A 13545-nucleotide genomic window follows, 5' to 3' on the forward strand; every position below is an offset into this window, starting at 1 on the left:
CTGCTCGATATTTACGTTTCTCCCGTTCTAACATAAAGCTCAATCTATAATTATGCAGGGTGTTTGATTAATCAAGTATTTTCTGAAAATTAAATGAGAGAGACGTGACGCTTGGCCAGTTTCCTAAATGCAAACTCGAATGTTAAACAAACCTCGCTATAGGGAACGTTTGAATAATCTTCCCCTTTACCATTACGTATGAATGCACCGACAGTTTAGATCAGTTTGCGTAATTCTACCGATATTGGTGCGCCAGAAACTCACTCTCTCTCTCTCTCTCTCTCTCTCTCTCTCTCTCTCTCTCTCTCTCTCTCTCTCTCTCTCTCTCTCTCTCTCTCTCTCTCTATATATATATATATATATATATATATATATATATATATATATATATATATATATATATATATATATAATAATTTTTTGTAAACATGATTAATTGTAAGAAAATCCTGATGTGTCTCAAAAGATTATTTTTCACTTTTGAGTGCATTTTAATAAAAGAGTTTTAATTTTTTTTTCATAGTAAGACAAGTCCAAGAGAAGTATTTAGAAGGAAACAGGAAAGTTTACATGTGTTTTGTAGATCTTGAAAAGGCGTATGACAGGGTAGCCTACCAAGAAAACCAGTTTATTGGTGTTTGAGAAAGAGAGGAGTACCGGAGAAATTGGTAAGGTTAGTGAAGATGATATATGAGGGGCAAGAACCACCGTATAGACAAAATATGGGGAGAGTGAGGCGTTCCCTGTGGAGGTTGACCTCCACCAGGGATCGGCTCTGAGTCCATTCTTGTTTCTCGTCGTTACAGACACTTTGACATCGGAACTAAGGAGCAACGAACTGTGGGCACTGATGTTTGCTGATGATTTAGTCATTATAGCAGACACAGAACTGCAAGAAAGGTTTTTAGCATGGAAAGGAGCCCAAGAAAAGAAAGGATTGAAAGTGAACATTGGAAAGACAGAGCTAATGATTAGTAGTAAAGAAGGACACGAAGAAGAAAAAATGCAAGTGGAAGATGGTACAGTGCTAAAACAGAGCAATGAGTGTAACTACTTGGGATCAATAATAACAGAGGAGGGAGGTACTGAGAAAGCAGTGAGACAGAGAGTGAAAGAAGCCGGGCGAAAATGAAGGGAAGTAACAGGAGTTGTTTTAGACAAGAAAATCCTATTAAGACTCAAAATGAAGATTTATAAGACAGTCATCAGGCCTGTACTATTATATGGGGCAGAAACTTGGGCACTTGAGAGAAAAGAGGAGGGACTGTTGGAAAGAACCGAGGTGAGGATGGTGAGACGGATTGCTGGAATATCACTACTGAAAAGAAGGGAGAGTCAAGAATGTGTGGTATATGTAATGTAAAGAAGGCTAGGGAAGCTCGACTGAGATACTATGGCCATGTAATAAGAAGAGAGGGGGTGGAACCAATCAAGAGAGCTAAGAACATGCCAGTGATGGGGAGGAGGAGTGTGGGGCGTCAGCGGATCAGATGGATGGATGTGGTGAGGAAGTATATGGGTGAGGTGGGACTGGGAGAAGAAGATGCAAGGGATAGAAACAGATGGAGAAAGTTGACTCGAGCGGCCGACCCTGCTTTACGGTGGGACTAATAAGGTCGAAAGAAAAAGATGTATCTGAATGCAGAGGACATCATTGGGTGAATACAAAGCAACAAGGTGATTGAAGTAAACAACTCAACTAAAGAGGTTGCAAGTGAGAGACTAGGTAATAAAGATAGCAGAAAGGCTAAGCAATAAAAGTAGCAGAAATTAGACATACCATATATTCATTAGGTAGAAACTAGAACGTATCGTCTTGGCAGACTACAAACAATGAAAATGAGCTTCATTGTATGAAGCTTGCAAAACTGTTGCAGGGGCAATGAGGAACTAATGAATGATTATATATCTACGAACAAGAAACTCTAAATCAATATTCTATTCAGGAAGGACAAAGGGAAATGATACTGATTGGTGTATAAACTACTACACATTTTGGGACAATTATAGGGCCTATGCCGGAAAAATCCGAACTTTGGCATAACCACTAAACCAAGAAGAAGAGTTTTAGTTGTATGTTGACATTTTGTAACCGTGTTTAACAACATTATTACAGGATGATCACCACGTCAGTGCAACAAGCGTTTCCGATGATAAGAAATGTGCATTTGCTGCGAGTTAAAAGTCAACGCTATGTCGGACAAATTAGGCAAGGTGTCATTTTGGTTTTTGTCATTTAGACCTGCCGTAGTCTCGGCAAGTGAAAGTCATAGTCTTCCCTAAGAGGCTAAGACTTATGCCAAGCCTAACAGGCTGCCACGGTAGTATTTTCTTATTGTCAGTTAATATCTGGTTGATATTGTCTAACTTAGTCCACGAAATATCATAGAAATTTGAGGAAATCGTAACTCTGCTTCTGCAATCAGATAAACTGTTCATTTTTTCAGATATATCAAAAAGTGGCTGTTGAAGAGCAAGAGCCTGTGCTAGGTTCCTACCTGGTTCCTGGTTCCTAAGCGCCACTCCACTAACACAGTTATGGACTCTACACTGTTTGCAGAGCCTTATTCCTTCATTTTTTTTTTTTTTTTTACGATCCTTGCTTCTGTAAGCAGATAAACAGCTCATTTAATAGCAAATATACATCTGTTTGCAGATCAGTCAAAAGAAGAAATTGAAAATAGGAAAGGAAACTTAAACAAACGCACACAAGGGAGCAGCGAATTTGGACCTCTAAACTGCAAGATTGCCCTATTCTGTGCCGTTCATCCATACATTTGGCACTTAGCTGTGTTTGAGGCAGCTTGTTAAAAACAAACAATAAACTAGGGTCAGCAGCCATTATGAAATACACTTTGAAGCACAGGAAGATCATTTGAAAAATTATGAATTTTGGGAATGCTAACAAAAATAGAAACTACATCCTAGCCTAGCCTGACCCGACTCAAAATAGGCCTAACCTGACTTAACATTTGGCACAGGGTCTTATCTTCCTTAATCTTATCCAAAATAGGCAGAAACGATTTAAGGGCTACATCCTAAAATCTAACCTAACCTAGGGTTCAGCATCCCATCTAGCCTGGGAGGGAACTGCTTTTTAATCTTCCTTTCCTTCACTCTTTACCTACAGTTATAGTAGAAGATACATTATGAAGTCTTTGTAATTAGAGGCTAATGTTAAAAAGTTACTTCAGAGTTGTAGAAGACACTAGTCTAAAGAACATTGACTTTGGATGATTCAACGCTAAACAGATGAATAGGAAGAAAGCAAAAAGGAACAAGTGATAAGTAAAAGGCAGGAAGCAATGCAGTTTAAGCCAAAGGGATGACACATGGAACTTTTAGTACTGTCGACAGTGTGCTGTACAAGGGACACTGTTAAGTGGTACCCTCCCCCCATTAAGTACCAAAGAATCTAATGTAAACACATTTCATTTCACTACCTAAGACTTTAACTTATAGTGACGGAATCAGTTACAGTGGCTGTATCCTGTCTAGAACTTGATGAACTGTAACCCAATTTAGTTATATTTTAATCATACTTTGCATAAAATTGGGACATGGACCAGATCAGGGAGTGGTGTAGCTGGTGGGGTATGAGGCTGAAATCTAGCAAAACGAAAACACTATTGATTAGCAGATCTAGTGCAGATTTCCCACCCCATCCTCCCCTTCAGGTGGATGGAATTTTGCTGAATGAGTCTGAAACTTTAACTATTCTAGGTGTAACTTTTGACTCGCATGTAACTTTTGAGAAACCTCTAATGAAAGTTTCAGCAAATGCCACAAGAAAGTTAGGTATTGTTCGTAAGGCCTCGTGTATTTATAACATTGATAAAATCAGTGCAACCTGTTTTAGGTCATTTGTACTTCCTTTACTGGAATACTGTTCTCCAGTGTGGATGTCTGCTTCTGCCAGAGATTTATCTCTTTTAAATAGAATGGTTCGTGGTGATAGGTTTCAGTTTCCCAGTAGCATCAGTTATGACTTGGACCATCGTCAGATGGTCTCTTGTTTGTCACTTTTTCATAAGTTGTATTTCATCAGAGATCTTTCACATTCACAATTGATCCCTGATCCCCTTTATTTGCCAAGAGCAACTAGATTTGTTGCACAGCAGCAGCACCAACATGCAGTAAATGTACCTCGCTGTTGAACTTCTTAGTTCCAGAGGTCCTTTATTCCTCACACCTTTGGACTGCGGAACAGCCTCCCAGAGGATGTTGTGCAGTTGGAACTTCAAGCGAAAATGCAATGTCTTACTACTCTAATACTATTCCTCTTACATTTTAATAAATTTTTGTCTATTTACTTCCTCTTACTTCTTCCTAATGAACACTGTATTCTTTGGAAGCTTGAATTTCAAGTCAAATAGGTTTCATCTACTGAATAATAATAATAATAAATTGTAAGAGCATGATACTGTATAATGGATTATGAATGTACCATAATGGTATAAAGTATTTGTGTATAACAGATTATTTTTCCCCCCAGACATTTTGGAGCCTGCTGTAGTATTGGGAAGTATAACCTTCAAAAGAAGATGTCATTGCCAGTCACACCACAGACCACATCAAGTGCACTAACATTGATGCAGTACCCTGATGTTGCGAGCATTGGAAATTCTATGTATTCGTCTGTCACTGGTAGTGAAATGACAGAAAAGGAAGTTAAAAGGGCTGTTGATGATATATCTGAGAAATTTGCAGAAGCTATGGAGTTAATGAATGATGCAGTAAGTTTTCTTGTATTCTGGGTTATTTTATGTGTTTTTCATATTAATGAAGCTTGTATTTTATTGTACCATAATGGTCATTAGACACAAAAGGAAACTTCATTGCTGATTTTCCACTTACAGCAATAAAAGTGGCATTAACACTAAGAGGTAATATGCATGCTTGCGTATTCTTCAGTTTACAGTTTAAAAAAAGAGTGTTACAAATGCTCTTCCTTTTCTTCCATTTCATCCAACTTTGAGTTTTAAAAGTTATTTACATCAACACTATCATGTCATGTATTTATCATGCAGTGAATAATCAGTTAGCATTGATTAGGGTTACTATATTGTATTTGTTAAACACTTTGATGTTTCATGTTGTATAGCCAGTAGGTGCAACTTATTTATAAAGTTTTTTTTAGACATTGTAGCACTGAATGTGGGTCTGCAGCTATCCTTCTTATTGGATGGTGGTTTTGTTAGTTTGTCATTAGGTTGACAACCAGTAAAAAAGATGTTATAAATGTTGCCACTGTGTGGGAAAGAGACCGTTGCAGTACATTCAAATTTAACCAAAGATGAGCACTGGATGGGGTCTAAGTACCCCAGCAACTATTTTTACTTCCTGTTGTTAGCTACAGGAATTACGTTTCATGCTCTTGTAAAATAAGTGTGCTGTTAAAAACACATAGTGCATCACTTTAATTATGCTTATACTGTACAAACAAACAAGTACTCTTTGCTAAAAGTCTTGATGATTTTGCCGACATGAAATTAGTCCATACATTTCATACATTAAATGATAGTTGCCCTGTGAAAGAACAGGGTAATACAGTACAAACAAGCTGCATATGCAATTGAAAACTGTAACCATTGCACCCATTTCTTATAAGAACTAAGAAGTCTTCACAGAACACAAAACTGCCAGCAGTATATAAAATCAGGTAAGCAGAAACATGACAAATAACAGAAGGTGAAGTGACGAAAAAAGGATAAAAAGAACCAGATCATTTGACAAACAAAAGCTAAAGCACTACAGAATGAGAGCTATGATTCTTCCATCTGTTTTGATCCACTAATACACTTGTTAAATACCTCTGACATTGCAATATGCCTTACCAGAACTGGTGAAAAGACATTTGTTAATTATCATTAGTGAGCAAAAGACCTCTTTTTTCCTCAGTCCTTGATTTCTTTAATCATGTTTTGTCAGGATAAAACATTTTAAATTGTGCAGCCTTTTACAGTTATTAGATTAGTGTCTTTGTGTGTGTGTGTGTGTGTTCTGTGTTGTTCTCCTGTGAGATTTCTTTTCTAAATATGTACAGTATTCATAAAGATATAAAAGTCACATTGGACACTATGTGCTGATGCTATGAAAGGCTTAAGGTAGCTGTAAACAGCTTTAAAGTGCTGTTTTAATTTTTTTCTGTATATTTTGTATGGTGTATCCTCTAGGATACACTTAAGGTGTATCCTGGAGGAAGTTGCAAGTACAGACACCACCCTACTTACAAACATTCAATTTACAAACATTCAGAGATAACAAACATTCAGAGATACATGAAGAGTAGAGTAACCAACTTACAAACAATTCAGCATACAAATGGCAATCTGGAACATAACCCATTTGTAAGTAGGGTGGTGTCTATATTATTTCAAAGCCATGTAATTAAAGGTGTTCTTTAAGCTCTAGCCTAAGTACAATAATCAGTTTCTAGTGCAATACTGTATTGTAAAATTATTTTGGATTTCCACAGAGGTCGTCATTGGGAACTGTTTATTTTTCCGAGGATGTACTAGACACCCAAGCACAGGTAAAAGAAACTCTTGATGACTACACTGATTTATTGTCACGGCTGAATGAGAAGCAGAAAAGAACTGTAATCCAATCCATAGGTAAATATTTTATGTTCATACCTATGTTTAAATCAAATCATGTTCTTACATGACATAAATGCAAGCCCTCATAATTTACATATGCATTGTCAGTCACTAATTTGAAAGTTTGTAGACTGTTTAGTTGTCTTAAAAGTGCTGGTGTGGTACAAAAGTGGGTACCTATTGATTCTGATGTACTCCCTTCCACCCATAAAAGTGAGAAGTTACTGAGCTGTACACAGTAGTACTGTGTAGTTTGTGCTTTTGACTGTATATCTCTATACTGTTTTGATAGTGAATGATGATAAAAATTGTATGGTGTTTTATTTTTCATGGGTAGCCCTCATGTGTTGGCAACATAAACAGTGATATATACTTACATATTCTACAGGATTTTCTCAGCCACAGGGGTTGTAGTAAAACATGTACTAACCTAATTCAAAGTATGAAGTTTTCCTTGGTTGTATTTAGCAAGACTGAAATATGCAGAGCTGCTGCTTTAGCTGTCGGTGGCATCATAGCCATAGTTTTTTCTTTGCTGCCATGCTCAACTTGTAGAACTTGAATGTTCCTTGATAGACATCAGTAGGTCTTGTCATGTTTCAGTTTGATGTTTGATGGCACTGCAAATGTAATTAGAGACTTTACAAGACTATACTCTGTGTGCACTGTGCTGAATAGGTCTATCACCTTTGCATGTTACTCCTGTCTGAAAATATATAGATAGCCTACAAATGGAGCCTTACTGCAATTGGCAGTTATTCTTATACGAATACAAACCATCGGTCTCTACATAGGAATAGCGCAAGCTGGAGCAGGTTGTTTTACACAAGGTTGTTTGGTAGTTGAACTACTGGTGTAAGGGGTGAGGGTTATCCCCACCACCTCCCTTCACTGAGTTACGCATCCACTTGCCTTAGAGCCTTCATCCAGAGCGAACGCATTCCTCGCCTTCCTCTGCCCGAATGTTTGCCGGCTGTTCTCCTGTGCTTCATTCCTGGTTTTTCCTGTTATGTTGTGCCTTGTGTTATAGTGCTTATATCTGTTCTAATTTTCTTGGCTTTATCTTTTGCAAATTATGCAAACCCAAGAGTCATTTAAGCCTTAACCCTGTCTTTGCCCTGGTGTTGGGAAAGTGGCGGTGTAACTGTTTCCTCTCATCCATCTAGGTAGACCCTCACACCTATGTACAAAATGTCACAAACATGTGTGTTCTATTACTGATCATTGTATTGAGTGTCGTGATTGGTCCCTGGAGCAGTGGATGTGGTTTGCTGGGAAGAGGAAATACAGGAGGGCTGCCCACCCGTCCTCGGAGGGTCTGAGGACGCCAGGTAGCCCCTTGTTTCTTCCCATGCAACTCCCCATTGCTGCTACCTCTTCTAGGGGAGAAGTCACTCCTCTGCATTCCCTTGTTGCTGCAGCAATGGGTAGTTCATGTGGGAGGGTGGGACCGATCACGATCTCTCTAGGACTTCCTCCGTTTGGTTGGGGGGTAGAGCAATCCTCCCAGGGCAAAGGGAGGCAGTCCTTACTAACCCATCTGTTGCAGGTCTGGGGGAGATTGGGAAGACGTTCCAAGAACTTAGGGACCTTTGGCCCTCCCTAGGTCTTCCCAGGGAACCCTCAGTGTGGAGTTTAATTGCGTACCTTAGTGCCTCCAATTTGCCTCCTGCCTCTACTGTTTCAGTAACTGGAACTACGGTCTCAGTTACGGGGGTCTAAGGGAACCACGACTACGGTCACGGCTTCCTTGATTGCATCCGATCCCATCGACTACTACGTTCTCCCCGATGTCTCCCAACGCCAATGATCTCCTGGATGAATTGATGAAGGGATACAAGCTTGACCGCAAGAGGATGTTGAAGAAGAGACCCCACTCGCCTTCGTCGTCGTCGTCAGTGTCTTCTTCGCCACCTGCCTTTGCCTCCTCCTGTTCTCCTTCCAAGGATACCATTATGTGGACAGACCCGAGGAAGGAAAAGGCTGCTTCTCTCGACCAGCATGTCTTCTTCCATGGAAGAAGCCTTGGGATTTCTCGATGGCTCTCCCTTGTCCCCAGACAGGGAACCCTTGTCTCAGGTCCCCTGGACATCCAAGGCATGGAAGCAGCCCGTGCTCGGGTCAGCCACAACACGGCTTCCACAAGCCAAGTCTGTGTACTGTATGTGGATCCCCCATTCCTCTTGTATCCTGTCTTTCATCTACTTTTTCATGTTTCAATTTCAGTGTTTTTATTTTTTAATTGACTTATATTCCATCATAATCATTAAACTAGCTCACAGCATTTTGTGTTGTGATAGGTAAGTCTCACTGTGCTTCATTTGACTTGATTTTTTACAACCTGGAGTAATCTGGTGTAGTTTCATTTTTACCACAGTTGTCAGTTGACTGTGGTATTTCAGTCTTTGAACTCTCCTTGGAGTTTATTCTTGGCTACGCGTTTTCCTTAGAGAAACTGGTTCTTCGTGAATGCTGTAATATCCACAGATGTTGGTATGGGGTGACTGTATTTCTAATTAAAAGGCTTACATGTTGTTGAGCTCTTTTTTTTTTATCCATAACTCAGATTAAAGGTTTATAGTGAATATGTTATCACATTCATTGTTCACGTTTCCTTGTGGCTGTGAGTGTATTCAGAATGCATTTATGTATGACACAAACCCAGTTGAAATCAATTCCACACTGAGTGCGTGTAGCCAAAAGCTTTGTAATTGTCAGTCATTGCTGAACTTAGTTGCTATTCATCATTTGAATGTGCAATGCTTTATACTTTGTATACAGATCCAGGTATTAAGATAGTTTTATGTCTCACATCTAACTTTGAAAATGTATGGTAAGTAAAAGGTATGAGCAGGGGATTAAGACAAATATCATCAATGGGCTACCTCATTTGCTATTTTTAGCTGAAAATGACAAGACAGTTGGAATCTAAATACTGTACAGTAATACTGTATTGTCTTTCTTAACTGTTCCTGTTAATTTCGAGTACTCTCCGGTCTGCCTTGCCAGACAACTGAAGATTAATGAATGTGTGTTATGGAACATATTAGAACAAAAAAATGGTGTTCTGTTTGAATAAGTGTATGTTATTGAACATATAAAAAATAATGGTCTGTATTTATGTCCTTTTCTTAATACAAAAATACTGAATCTGCTTAGCTGAGTCATTGATATCTTAAATTTGCAAGTTATAGAAGTGGTTTAGCATAGTGTTAAATTTAATTTGGTGTGCCATGTTCAGTCTCTATGTTGCTCACTGGATAGTTTTAAGTCAGGTTACATTTTAAAGCATTTCAGTACAGTATTCTACTTTTGTATGTAATCCTTTATTGTTGATATTTGCAGGTTTAAAAATGGAGGAGCTTAAAGCCCAAATGTCTCTACTAGAAGACCTTGTAAAGGAATAGAGGTTCTAAAGATGGGAAAGTGAGGGAATCTAATGAGTAAGTTCTTTTGTAACTCTGGCAGTAAGAATGGTTGTTTTATTGTTGATTTTTTATTAATGTAGGGCAGTCAGTGAAATTTAGTGGTCGCATAAAATAAAGGATATACTGTAATACATGTACTGTATTTATATATTTGGTAAGTCGATTCTGCCTTCTGTATTTTAATATATGTAGAGTTGCAGCCTGTGTATAAAGTCTCTTGTTATATTGATTGTTTTGTATAAAATAAACTAGTTTTTATGGAAAGTCGTTGTATTCTTCCTTCAATTGTGGATTGTCTACTTATATCCCTCCTCTGATCAATATATAAACCATTACAGAAATTTCCTCAGAGGAGGTGCAAAGTGTTGAAGGCTGAATTTATAATATTTCTTTAATTCTGCAATGTGTGGGGATGTGGTTGATGTAAAAGAAAATCATCAGGTGCAGATGAATAGGCATTAAAAAAATAGACATTGAGAACTAACTGAATATTTAATGAGAGGCTATCCTTCCAGTTCATGGCTTTTGACCTCCATGTAAATTTATTTCAGCTTTTAATATTGCTAATTAAAAGCTTTCTTGTTTCCTAGTCACTTTCAAGTTGGTCTTTCTCTTTCAGTCTGTAATCTTGAAAGAAAATCTGAATGGGTGTTGTGTAATTTTGTCAGACTTGCTGCCTCCAAAAATCACACATCATTTTCTGTTTTCTCTCACATTAAATAAATATATTTTATTCCATGAATTTCAAACTTGACATGTTCTTTCTATTAATGTTTTGGTTGCACAGGCTCCTCGAAATGTGTCTCGGAGAGTTTACTCAGAATAAACTACAAGACTTGCTTCTAAGATACTGTAAATTTTGTTGGTCATAAGTTTTTCACATCGTAGTGACAAAAGCTTTAAGCAATTCGTGTTAGTGGCTGGGTTATCACATTCATGCCTGAGTTACCCATGCCTTTGGTCTCCCTTCTCAGCAAGTGTGAATTATGGGCAATCCTGTGACTGATAATCATGATCCTCTTCTCTAAAACCTAAAAATCTCCATCTCTCAAATTTCTGTTCTGTGCTTTGATGACTGTTACCACAGAGGTGAATTAAGTCCATACACTTCTCAGGCAGCATCATAGCACAGAACCTCTTATCACGTTTGTTTTGTGGACATTGTCAGTCCTTATCCTGCTGGGTTTGATGATTGTATCCCTAAATACTGTCATTCCTGGAACTTTGTCCAAGCTATCGTTCTTATTTACCACAATTTCCTCTTCCTACCTAGTTGTCCTACTTCTTTAACTTTACCTTGCTCCAGTTTTCACTTGTTCAGAAACAAACCCTACAGATGACCGGTAATGGGATTTTAGACTCGTTAAATTTACTTTTTAGTTTTAATCTCTATAAGAGCACTGAGTAGCCCATCCCATCAATCCCATGGGGGGTTGGTGTAAGTGCCTTCAGTGCACCTCACGCGGTGCACTGTAGGTGTTACTTAAGGTTCTTTGCAGCTTCCCTTCAGTCCTTAGCTGCAACCCCTTTCATGCCTTTTACTGTACCTCCATTCATACTTTCTACCATCTTGCTATCCACCCTCTCCTAACGATTGTTTCATAGTGCAACTGTGAGGTTTACCTCCTGTTACGCCTTTCGTACCTTTCTACTCTTAATTTCCCTATCAGCTCTGAATGACTTTATAGGTCCCAGTGCTTGGCCTTTGGTCTAATTTCTATATTCCATTCCATTCCCATCCCATTACCCAATGCATTCAATTACTGTACTGAGAAGAATCAGGATAACATTAAAATGTGGTTTTGCAGATGATTTTTTAACAGCGTATGTTGGTTATGGTCCTCCTTTTTCTCACGGAGAAGAATTTAGGACACTCCTCATGAAGTATCTTAAGTAACATATGGTTTCAAAAATGATTTTGAACTTGTTTGCACAAAATTAAACAATGACTGTACCACACCAAGAAATGTCAGTAACATGCTTGAAGAAAAGAATGTACATGGGCAAACTCCTTATAAGAATGTGACGAGAGAATGACTCAAACCCCGCATAGTTGGGTTGCAACACTCCAGACCCTAGTATTTAGAAGCCAGCAAATTTTCTTGAAAAGGCATAAAATACATTTGTCCATAACTATTACTTGACAGGTGCCTTTATTGGGACTGTGATAGGAAGGAAAATATTTAAGTGGTGACCTGACTATGACGGAAGTCTTCATCTTCGTCCTTTCTCCATTTCTTAACAGGAAAGACATCAGTTCGAGTGCGCAAGCATTCTTCACAATGAAGGGAGAATGCAGATTCTACCACATGCCCCTAGATTTATATTCAAGTAGCCAAGTTACCCATTCCTCAGGATGTACAGTGACACTGTCTTAAAACGATGTCAACACAGTGCTAATATTTGATAGAATCTGATGTCACCTACCACAGCAATGTTCCAAATTTGTCTATTGGCATCAGGCTTTTCACAGACATGAATTTGGACATAATTAGAAGTACTGTATTCTGAACTTTGACCTCTTGAGCTCATGGAACCTTCAAAGTGACTGCAAATCAAGGCACCAGACCAGAATCTCTCTCTCTCTCTCTCTTTTCTTTGTGCGGTAATTATACAGGTAATGTAATCCCATTAAACATGCTTTTCCACCTCTACACTCTTCATCAAATTTACCTACAAGTCTTCATTTCTAACCCAGTCAACGAGTTACTACTCCTGAATTCCTGACCTGTTTTAAAAACCTACAGGTTATTATCTCGACATACTAAATGTGGCTATGAACGAGTACGCGAGTTTGATCTCTTCTTCTTAATTTATTCTTCGGGTTCTCCAGCCAGGATATGTTCTGGAATATGTGATAATGTTCATCCGGAACATCTTGCCAATTTATGCTGGAGATGTTCATAAGGAGAAGAATTAAGAAAGATTAATCGGTCTGGCGTGGAATTATTAAATATGATTATAAATGAGGTATTTTAATGTGCGTAGGTTTGAGTACTGTGGGAACTTACAAGTGAAGTCTCCAGCCTCTTTCAAAAAAGAAAACCAATAAAAAAGTATATAAACGAAATTTTTGGTTGAAGAAAAATATGAAAATTGAAAATGTTCTAACTGCAAAGGGCTGAATAATTTCTGTACAGGAGAGGTAGAAAGAAAATACAAAATAGAATCGAGTAATGCTGCCGAAGTTTATAGTTCTAACTGACATGTTTATGGTGAGCCTTCGTGAAACACTGCCATTGATAAAGTAAAAATTGCTGCACAAGATTTTTGTAAGATGTATCAGATAGATGATGAACAGGGAAAGTACAAAGCATCTTTCCAAAGTTATCTTCCACAAAAGAAGATATATTTTCACTGCAAATGAGTTATGTCAATTTAATATGTATGTATTTATGGATGAGCTAACATTAACATTTAGAAGAAAATTACTGGATTCAAACTTCCCATTTTTCTTCTCCACGTCACAATGATTTGAGAATGGTCAACAAGTGCTAATAATTCCCTTACTGCAC

The 13545-nt window shown here is 38.1% G+C and overlaps 1 protein-coding gene across 1 annotated transcript; it reads left to right on the top strand.

Annotated features, from left to right (window-relative positions):
• Nucleotides 1-2050: 2050 nt before the first annotated feature.
• LOC136854222 (uncharacterized) lies at nucleotides 2051-10294 on the top strand. Its single transcript, XM_067130559.1, has 4 exons — nucleotides 2051-2209; nucleotides 4496-4736; nucleotides 6479-6617; nucleotides 9948-10294. The coding sequence occupies exons 1-4, from the start codon at nucleotides 2118-2120 to the stop codon at nucleotides 10007-10009; spliced, it is 534 nt and encodes a 177-aa protein (XP_066986660.1). The 5' UTR covers nucleotides 2051-2117; the 3' UTR covers nucleotides 10010-10294.
• The last annotated feature ends 3251 nt before the right edge of the window (nucleotides 10295-13545 follow it).

Source organism: Macrobrachium rosenbergii, chromosome 28, assembly GCF_040412425.1.
Source record: "Macrobrachium rosenbergii isolate ZJJX-2024 chromosome 28, ASM4041242v1, whole genome shotgun sequence".
Taxonomy (NCBI): Eukaryota; Metazoa; Arthropoda; class Malacostraca; order Decapoda; family Palaemonidae; genus Macrobrachium; species Macrobrachium rosenbergii.

Coding starts and splice junctions, on each gene's coding strand:
- LOC136854222 (XM_067130559.1), top strand. CDS start 2,118: ATGATCACCACGTCAGTGCAACAAGCGTTTCCGATGATAAGAAATGTG. Junction 4,737..6,478: donor TGGAGTTAATGAATGATGCA/GTAAGTTTTCTT, acceptor GGATTTCCACAG/AGGTCGTCATTGGGAACTGT. Junction 6,618..9,947: donor AACTGTAATCCAATCCATAG/GTAAATATTTTA, acceptor TGATATTTGCAG/GTTTAAAAATGGAGGAGCTT.